Consider the following 10,184-nt stretch of genomic DNA (forward strand, 5'->3'; position numbering starts at 1 on the left):
GCCCCCCCCCCCTTTTTTTAAGTTTTCGGGTTCCCTATTTCTCCCTCCAAAAAAACCCCCGGCCCCCAGGCCCGGTAAAACCCCCCCCCCCCCCAGTAGGCGTGTTAGTGACTCAGGGTCCAGGGCTCTCATGCCACAGCCTGGGTTGGGGTGAGATGATGCAGGCCACAAGAGCTTGCCTCTTGCACTCCTCAGGGTGCACGAGCTGGAGGAGATGGTGAAGGATCAGGAGACCACGGCGGAGCAGGCGCTGGAGGAGGAGGCCCGGCGACACCGCGAGGCCTACAGCAAGCTGGAAAGGGAGAAGAGCACTGAGGTCGAGCTGCTCAACTCCAGGTGGGCCCTGCACCACCCTACAGAACAGCCTCTGAGACACCCCCAGGCTCCTGGGGCAGCCCTGTGGGGCAGGCACTTCCCCATTTTACAGATGGGAAAACTGAGCCTGAGAGAGAGCCTCATGATCTAACAGTTGTACTTGTGATACCTTAAAAAGTACATGGCATGTTCCTTAAGAAGAATGTTCACAATACATTAAGGAAACAACACAAATGTCTACTGACAAGAGAATAAGTTAAAAGGAGAAAAGTCTGACCCCGATTCCTGGGCTGGGTCTAATGTTCAGGCTTGGAGCTCCCCCTGCTGCCAGAGTTTCCCCAACCCTGGGAGGACTGAGCCCGGGCCCCAGGGACCAGGGGAAATAGAAAACCAGGGCTCCAGCTTTCTACAGGTCCTGTGCCTTGGGTCTACCTGTGGCTTTGTCATTGGAACCTGAGGCGGGCAGGGTGAGCAGCGGCACTGGCCTGGAAATCTGGGTTGATGCTCATTAGCTCCACAGCTTTGGACATACCGTGACTGTCATCTCTGTCTGCTGTCCCCTCCCCATGTGCTCCATGTAGCAGCTGGTGAGGGCACTAGCTGATTCATATCAGGACACTGCCCACGGGTAAGGCCTGTGGTGGGGCTCCAGTGCTGCCCTCCTCACGGACAAAGGCAGAGGACAGCTGCCCTGGCATGCCTCAGGCCCCTGGGGCCCCAGTCTCTGCACCAAGCCTTCCCAGAGTTGGCTTAGCCCAGCTGGGGGAGGGGAGACTGCTGAGACATGGCTGGCACTCGGGCTCCTACCGTGCACCTCGAGACTCTCAGGCAGGTACTGCCCTGCCTACTGAGGTCAAGCAGGCCTCAGGCCCCTGTGCAGTTTGGTGAGGAGACTCCCCAGCTCCCCTGTGCCCAAGACCTGCTTTGTAAACTTCAGCACCAGCTGTATATTTTAAATTTTGACCCATGTTCTAGAAGTTGCTGTTGGGCATCTGTTTCTGGAGGGTGGTACTTCATTAAGGGTGACTGCTCTCACTCAGCCTGCTTCTGATGCTGGCCTGAGATGTGGCTGGGATATGGGTGTTGGGAGAAGACAGTGTGAGCGTGGGCCGGAGGAAGCTCAGAGAGCCAGCACTCGGGACCCGTCTCTCCTGGCCTGTGCCACTTGCACAGCTCCAGGGGATGCCATTCACATGGGCTGTGCAGATGATGTTCCGAGAACCACGGGGAGCTTCGTTCTCCCTGCCTCCACTAGCTCGAGGCCACCTTGGGATATTGGGTCTGAATTTTTCTCTGGCCCTGGCCTGGGTTCCTAGGGAACTCAGAGGGCAGTAGAGGCCAGGAAGCCAGCTCTCCAAGATGGAGGAAATGACGGGGGGTGAGAGAGGGATGCTCTGCAGAAATTGGTGCCAGAAATGACCCCGCACGGTTCTGGTGCTGTTGACAGCCCAAGTGGCCTGCACCTCTTCTCAGGTTGTTGGGTTTTTTTGGTTTTCTTTTCTTTTTTTTTTTTTTTTTTTTTTTTTTTATAACGCTCAGCCAGTGAGCGAACCGGCCATGCCTATATGGGATCCGAACCCGGGGCCTTGGTGTTATCAGCACCGCACTCTCCTGAGTGAGCCACGGCCGGCCCTTCTTTTTTTTTTTTTTTTAAAGATGACTGGTAAGGGGATCTCAACCCTTGACTTGGTGTTGTCAGCACCACGCTCTCCCAAGTGAGCCACAGGCCAGCCCTTCAGGTTGTTTAAAACCGACTTGAGAACCAGACCCTGTCTTCCATAGAATCACTTTGGGACAGCCCTCTGTGAACGCTGACATGAGGATATCACTGTTGGAACCAGTGCCTGTGGACAACAGAGGCAGCTGCAGTGAGCGCTCAGAGCGACGAGCCCTGGATGAGATGCTGGGGTGGAGAATGAACAATATGGTCATTGCCTTCAAATTGCGGATCCTAATAGGAGGGCCCCCAAACAGACAGCCACAGGAGGATTTTCTCCATCCCTCCCACCCCCACCACGTGTTTCAGGATGATTGAAAGGGTGCATACAAAAAGCATCTTACGGGGCCGGCCCCGTGGCGCACTCGGGAGAGTGCAGCGCTGGGAGCGCAGCGACGCTCCCACCGTGGGATCAGATCCTATATAGGGATGGCCGGTGCGCTCACTGGCTGAGCGCGGTGCGGGCGACACCACACCAAGGGTTGCGAACCCCTTGCCGGTCACGAAAAAAAGACCAAAAAAAAAAAGCATCTTACATTCTTATTCACAAATGAATGTTTCCTTTTATCAGAAAAAAATGAGAATGATAATTCAGTGTTTTGACACTTTGCCTTGGCTGACAGGAAGCTCAAGGATATATTATCATTTGGGACATTCATATTCTTCCTCTCTCTCAGTTGGTTTCTGGTAGATTCCTTCCTCCAGGGAGCAGAGAATCATGGCAGACAGTCAACCCCTTGTGAGATCATCCTCATTCTAGATTTCTGAGGTTTCCATTCTCCCTTCCCCAGGGTGCAGCAATTAGAGGAAGAAAATACTGATCTTAGAACATCAGTGACTCGGCTCAAGTCGCAAACAGAGAAGCTGGATGAGGTGAGCAGTGGGTCCAGGCGTGGAGCCGAATCCACAGAGGGGCGCTGTTGGCCATCAGGGGCCTTCAGTTTATAGTTTCTGACATTCTAAAAATATGGCCCTACCCAAAACAATGCGGAAAAACTGTGAGCAATGACATGTGTTTCTTTCTTTTTTTTTTTTTTTTTTAAAAGATGACCGGTAAGGGGATCTTAACCCTTGACTTGGTGTTGTCAGCACCACGCTCAGCCAGTGAGCGAACTCCTGGTCCATCCAGATCTTGGTGGTCCAGGGAGGCACAAATGTGGGCTCTTTGTTCCAATGAGGGACTTAATAGCCGGCAAAGGCTTGAAGCAAGGAGGAATTAAGCCCTCTTTGTGCTGTGTGTGTGTGTTAATGCATGAGCAAATTTAAACCCAAAAACTAACGTAATAACTTCGTATAGCATACATTATACGAAGTTATACGATTATCAGCACCGCACTCTCCCGAGTGAGCCACGGGCCGGCCCAGACATGTGTTTCTGTATTTCCAATTTTCCAAGTTTTCTACAGTGAACATATTTCCTTATATAGTTATAGTCTTGAAAGAGAAAGAGGTTAGCTTCTGTTTGGGCTAACACTTGTTCAGGCTCCATCTGGCATTACTGAAAAGGACTTCAAAGGCTTGATTCTTCTAGCTGTGTTTCTATAATCATAGGGGATCTAGCCATTTGTTTTAAGCCATGACTCGGAGGGCTCTGTCCAAGGGGCTGTTCTGACCATTTGCCATGTCGAGGCGGCTGATAAAATCCCCGGGGAAGTCCCAGGGGCATAACGTACCCTTCTCCGGGGACTCTTCTCCTCTGACCGGGTCATCCTGGCTCCAGGAGCGGCAGCGCATGTCTGACCGGCTGGAGGACACCAGCCTGCGGCTCAAGGATGAGATGGACCTGTACAAACGCATGATGGACAAGCTGCGGCAGAACCGCCTCGAGTTCCAGAAGGAGAGGGAGGCGACTCAGGAGGTAGGTCCCAGGCCAGAGAGCACCAGGGCTCCCTCCAGCGTCCCTGTTCCCTCCAACCAGCCTCTCCCCCTTGCAGCTCATCGAGGACTTGCGGAAGGAGCTGGAGCACCTCCAGATGTACAAGCTGGACTGTGAGAGGCCAGGCAGGGGCCGCGGCACATCATCCGGCCTGGGCGAGTTCAATGCCAGGGCCCGTGAGGTGGAGCTCGAGCATGAGATCAAGCGGCTCAAGCAGGTGGGCCCTGGGAGCCTCTGTCCAGTCGCATGAGGTGGCCAAGTGAAGCATGTGGGTTTGCTGTGCAGAGACCATGGCAAGGGAGCTAAGAGCTGCCACAGCCCCCGCTACACACTCTCCTCTTGACAGCCGATTGTCAGGGCTGGTCATCCCACTCCCTGCTCAGCTGAAGTGACTTACCCCTAGGCTACGTCTTACGTCTGATGGAAATCCCTGGATTTTTCTTTTGTGTCCATAAAAGGACACTATTCTCCTGACTTTGCTGCTTGCATTGGAGAATGAGTCTATATCCAGCTGCAAATTAGTGCCAGCTGTGTTGGGTTCTCCCAGAAGTAAACCTTGAGCCCCGTGGTGTTCAGGAGCACTCCCTTCGCTGGAAACCAGTTGGGGGTGGGGGAGCGATATCAGCAAGTGAGGGAGTGACATTGGGTGAAGTCCCAGCTCAGGTGGGCCCTACAGGTAGTGGGCTCTGCAGCACAGATTACATATACCTCTAAGTTTGTTCCACCAGAGGCAAAGGCACTGGTGCCCCTGCAGCAGTCCTAAAACCCCAGCCCTTCTCCCCATCTAGGAGGGGGAATCAAAGTCCCAGGTGTGAGTGTTAGGATCCTCTAGGCCAAAGCTGGATTGTGGGGCTGGTGAGTAGGATCTGGGTGCTATGGGGTCAGCTGTACTCAGGAGTAAGGGGGTCCTGGAAACAGCTCCCACTGAGCAGGATTCCCCAGCCTGGCTGCAGGAGGAGCCCAGGAGATGAGGTGACCTGTCTGCCCAGAGACCCCAGAGCATCCATCTTTCTCAGCAAGGACCAGTGTTGAAGAATGAGCTGCTGGTGGTGGGGGTCCCCACACAGGGACCCAGGGAGGAAGGGATGGCCAGGAGCCACTGTGCTCCTGTCTGGAAACACAGCTTCTGAGCAGAGCTGTAACTCCTTCTCAAAACCCCATGAACTCCCAGGATGCCAGCGCCTAGACCAGGACCCAGCCCCTCTACCTCCCCCTGCCCCCAACGCCTGGCCAAGCCCACAGCATCTCTGGGCCTCCTAAGCCAGCTGTGCCGCACACCTGAGGGGATGGTATGGTTGCTTCAGGGAGTTGATGTTGCCTTCATCTGGCTCTGCAGGAGAATCATAAGCTGCGGGATCAGAATGATGACTTGAACGGACAGATCTTGAGCCTCAGCCTCTACGAAGCTAAGAACCTCTTTGCCACCCAGACCAAAGCCCAGTCTCTGGCTGCGGAAATAGACACAGCCTCCCGTGATGAGGTAACCATGAACACTCACTCTCGTTTGGGGCCCGGCCCCTCCTTCGGGGGTCCTGCCCCTGTTCCCCACCTTTGTCTGCCGGGAAGGTGCCGAAATGGCCAGCTGATTTCATCAACATGTGGATCCAGGTTAGGCTGTAACTTCCCTCCCCAGCCAAGAAGGGAAGGCAACTAGCATTTCTTGAGCACCTGCTTTGCAGGATGTTTTCACTTAATCTCCTGCTAACTCTGGGCTTTATGAATACCTCCTTGTTACAGCTGAGAAACTAGAACACAGAATCACCCAGCTGTGGAGGGAGAGGGACCCAGATCTCTAATGCTAAAGCCTACTCTTTCTGCCACTCCAGGGTGTGGTTGTAAAAGATTAGGCTTCCAACATACCCTGGCTACATTTTGACATGAACCATAAGTCACCCTGTCACTGAACCTTACTCTCTGCCTGGGACACAGAGCTAAGAACTGACCTCTGGTCTCAAGGAGCTCCCAGGTGAGCCTGGCACCAGTGCCGAGACCCAGGGCAGAGGTAGCATTTCAGCTACATCCTAAAGGACATCCTAGGAGTTGCCCTGGAAAGGGGGTGGGGAGGGGGGCTGCTCCAGCAAAGGAGACAGCCTTGGGAGTCTTAGGGGTCCTGGGACTCTGAATGTCAGTCTTGATTATTAAAAATGACTTTGATCACTGTTGTCAAACTTTATCAGAAAATTACCCACACCTGGGCCCCTCCACAAACCAGTTATTCTCCCCAGGTGGAGCGGAGCCGCTGCTTTAGACTCTTGTCCCGGCATCCAAGTGCTGAGGTTGGTCTTGGGGCCTGCTTTGCCCAGGGTCTCCTGAACCCCTCTGTCATCGGGCACTGGTCCACTGCAGGCCTGCGAATCTGGGCTCCACCTGCAGCCCAGTCCCGGCCTCTGACTGGTCTTTCCCATCTCCCTCAGCTAATGGAAGCCCTAAAGGAGCAGGAAGAGATCAACTTCCGGCTGAGGCAGTACATGGACAAGATTATCCTCGCCATCCTAGACCACAACCCCTCCATCCTCGAGATCAAACACTGAGACAACGGGGCTGGCTGCAGAGCGGCCTCAGGACCCCAGACCAAGAGGCAGACCCCGCCCCACGATGCAGGCCTGGGCCCGGCCTCACACTCACACTGTAAATGTATCGCCAGCCACCATGCATACATTTGCTGGTGTATGTGGGGGGGCCATGCACGCGAGCGAGGGTGAGCGTGGGCTGTGGCTGTGGATGACATCTGCACAGTTAGCTGTCCATGCACTTTGTGGCCTCTTTGCAAGGGGCAGAGGGTCCTGGCAGTGGGAGGCGACAACGTCTGCTATCAGGAGTTACTGTAATAACAAGATCTGGAAGCTTGCGTTTCAGATGCTGGATAAAATGATTCTACCTCTGGAGATAAGGATTAAAAAATACTCTAGCAAGACAGGCTCTTTCATCCCACTCCTGTTCCCCTGAGAGTGGGAGCAAAATTGTATCTTTCCCAGGAGTCTGGACACCTCACAGTGTGTCCTCACCAACCTTTTTGGCCACCTTTCGAGCGCAGGTATTGAAGCTCAGAGAGGAGGCAGGCGTGTTGCAGGGACTGTGAGCAGAGCCCCTCGCTGAGCCCCCGCCCGGCCGCAGCACTCCATGCTGCATTGATCTTTCCCAGGAGTCTGGACGCCTCACAGTGTGTCCTCACCAACCTTTTTGGCCACCTTTCGAGCGCAGGTATTGAAGCTCAGAGAGGAGGCAGGCGTGTTGTAGGGACTGTGAGCAGAGCCCCTCGCTGAGCCCCCGCCCGGCCGCAGCACTCCATGCTGCATTTGCACAGTGTCTGAAGGACTCGGGTTTGCAGAGGCATGACACGGGGCCATCCTTGTTCCATAGTGTTCTTGGCATTTTTGGAGTTCTCCATTCACTCCCCCATTATTGCTTCCCTTCCCCTTTCTGTTGCTGTTTTGTCTCTAAGACAATGAAAAGCAGCATTCACTTGGGTGTAAAATGAAGGGATGAAAAGGAGGAATAAAAAGAGCTTTGGGGGAGGGGGTGTCTAAGGCAGGTGTCAACATCGGGCAACCAAAGACATGCTTTTCAGGGAGGGCCCCCATCCCAGTCAGGTTCCTTTCCCGTGGCTGCATCCTAAGACAGGTGCACAGGTGGGCCGTATCGCCGTGCTCAGCAGTCTTGGTTCTCCGTGCAGTCTGGTGGTGTAGGCCTGCGGTTTCGATTCCAGAATCTGAGCTCTGGCCTCCGCTCAGGTGGTTAGAAACACACCCGTACCTGGTTCCCAGTCAGGGGAGTGAATGCTGTGCTGGTGGGAGACACAGTCGGGAAAGCTGCAGTGACGTCCTAGTCTTCCATCCTTCTGACACATGGTGGGAATTCACGCTATGGATTTTTAATGTGACCTTTTGTTCTAGGCAGCTGGGAGTAGGTGCGGTGCTTCCCTTTGAGTTTTCCAGTTCATCTCAATTTTATGTGGCTTGTGATTCGTTTCCTTAATCCAAATATATATATAAACATGTATGGCCTTATTTTACCCCTGCAGTTTATTTTCTTCAGCACAGCTGGTGTAAAAAGGAAGATTTGGGCATGCTGGGGTGGGGGGGCAGGGGTCATGGGGGAGATGTACACAGAGAAGAGAGGGCAGTAAAGGGTGACGAGGGGATCTGGGGACTTGGGTGTGCTTCCTGCTTGACAAAGGCAGGGCTGTGGCCAGACTGATCTTCATTCCATTCCAGTCAACTTTTGCTTTTGTTGGATCTCATTTCTTTTTAATCATGTATGGGACATGTTTCATGCTGCAAGTAACGGGGTTGAACTGGTCTGACCCAGGACGGTGGAGCCACCCACACCAGGAAGACTGGGTGAGGGTCTGTCTTCTGGAGTCTCCTGAGCCCTTAGGACACAGGTGTCCTTGGGCTCTCCTGAGGGCCTGAAAAGAAGCAGGCAGTGAAAAGAGGCCTGAGGAGTGGTCTCTTGGGAATTGCCTACAAGGAAGGAATGGCCACAACAAATCACGATGTAGGTTTGGTCTAGGAGCCCTGCAGAGAGGCCAGCCAAGTCGGTCCTGGTCCATGGGAGGCTTACCCCAGGGATGATATTTTATATATGAAATAAAACAGCTGCATTGGTGTGGAATTCCAGAGAAGGCCAGAGTGGCCTGAGTTACATACAGTCACACTGTGGGAAGGAATTGCTGCTGCAGGAAGAGGGGTGGAAAAAGCTGTCAGCCGAGGCGTTCTGCCAGCTCCTCCCTGTAGGGGGCGCCCTGGGAGCAGACACTGAGAGGGCACCGAGTCTGAAAGGCCCTTCTGGACCTAGTGTGGTGCCGGTGGGGCCTCTGGAAGAGGCTGACTTCTTATGAGAGACCGATTTCCACCTAACACACACCTGAGTTCAATCCAACTGTCTTACCTTCCTCAGCCAGAATGCATTTCTTATAACACCTAGTCTGTCAACTTGGCTTTTTAAGACATAACATGTTTTTAAAATGCTCTTCTGAGCTTGGAAGATAGTCTTGGGGTGGGGGGTGGGGGACTGGGCAGATGCCCTAGGCGTCCCAGCTCCACAGCCCCTGAGCAGGCTCCAGAGCTCTGGGGGAGACAGAGCCTGCTCTCTTCCAGTGTTTTCTGCCTCCTTCATTCTCTTCCCAGCTGGAAGTTGTGCCCCTATCAGTAGTGGGACTGCTAAATAGTAGAGAGGAGGCCCCATTCAATTTGAATTTCAGGCAGAAAACAAATAATTTTAAAATAACTATTCCACACAATACTTAAGGACATATTTAAGATGGGGGAGATTTTAAAAATTCTGATGACTGGGCTAAATCCCCAGACTTTCTAGTTTTATTGGTGTGGGTGTGGACCGGGCAGGCATAGGAAATTTTTAAGAGCTCACCAGGTGATTCTAATGTAATTGGGTGTCCTGGAGGAAGGGGGGAGATTGTTTTTGTTGTTTGTTTTTGCTAAACCTGACAACCTTATGAAGTAGGGATCAGTAGTACCTTGTCTGAAGTTTAGAGATTTTTTTGAGTGGGCTGAGGGTTTCTTTAGTAGATTCACATTTTACATGACACTGAACCGTACTTGAATTCAGTTGGAAGTCAAAATTAGCTCAACCGGCCGGGGGGGTCTATGTACAGTGTTTAGTAGAAAAGGAAGCATCTTCTGGTCCAGCTAATCCCAATTCCTTGGGAGGGTATAAGAAAGTTCTAGTAAAAATGTTTTCTTCTTTATCTTTTAACTTTGAATTGGCTAGTGTTAGATCTAGGTTATTTCATTTTAAATTAGTAAGAAATAATTTTTTTTTTTCCTTTTTGTCTTTTTTCGTGACCGGTAATGGGATCGCAACCCTCGGTGTCGCGCCCGCACCGCGCTCAACCAGTGAGCGGACCGGTCTCTATATGGGATCCAAACCCTCGGCAGGAGCACCGCCACGCTCCCAAGCGCCACACTCTACCGAGTGCGCCACCGGGCCGGCCCGTAAGAAATAAATTTTAAAAATAAGACCTGACAGAACTTTCCCCTCCACCAAAATAAAATATATTAGATTTTTTTGAAAATTGTCAGTGGGGAAATTCCATTTGCTTAAATTTATTTCTGGCCCATTAAAAATAGAAACAAAAGCTCAAGAACCTCCCAAAGCACTGGGACCTAAAACAGTAGTTTTTAACTTTGTGCATTGGACTCATCTGGGGAAACTTTAAAAATTTTCACGACTAGGCTGCACTCCTAGAGGTTTGGAATTAATTGGTGTGGAGCGTGTCCTAGGTATCTAGAGTTTGAAAGACATCTCCAGGTGATG

At 52.4% G+C, this 10,184-nt stretch overlaps 1 protein-coding gene and 1 long non-coding RNA gene across 2 annotated transcripts in view; both read left to right on the forward strand.

Annotated features, from left to right (window-relative positions):
• RAB11FIP4 (RAB11 family interacting protein 4 (class II)) overlaps positions 1-6,822 on the forward strand; it is a 100,357-nt gene extending 93,535 nt beyond the window's left edge. Inside the window, exons 9-14 of the mRNA XM_008589122.1 lie at positions 196-336; positions 2,824-2,905; positions 3,753-3,890; positions 3,967-4,125; positions 5,245-5,388; positions 6,323-6,822. Of these exons, the coding sequence (XP_008587344.1) occupies positions 196-336; positions 2,824-2,905; positions 3,753-3,890; positions 3,967-4,125; positions 5,245-5,388; positions 6,323-6,439 (781 nt within the window). The 3' untranslated portion in view covers positions 6,440-6,822. The remainder of the gene's footprint in view (positions 1-195; positions 337-2,823; positions 2,906-3,752; positions 3,891-3,966; positions 4,126-5,244; positions 5,389-6,322) is intronic.
• Positions 6,823-9,931: 3,109 nt separating this feature from the next.
• LOC103604551 overlaps positions 9,932-10,184 on the forward strand; it is a 3,402-nt gene continuing 3,149 nt past the window's right edge. Inside the window, exon 1 of the long non-coding RNA XR_551726.1 lies at positions 9,932-10,178. This is a non-coding gene — a long non-coding RNA (uncharacterized LOC103604551). The remainder of the gene's footprint in view (positions 10,179-10,184) is intronic.

This window comes from Galeopterus variegatus, unplaced genomic scaffold (genome assembly GCF_000696425.1).
Source record: "Galeopterus variegatus unplaced genomic scaffold, G_variegatus-3.0.2 Scaffold134, whole genome shotgun sequence".
NCBI classification, from domain to species: Eukaryota; Metazoa; Chordata; class Mammalia; order Dermoptera; family Cynocephalidae; genus Galeopterus; species Galeopterus variegatus.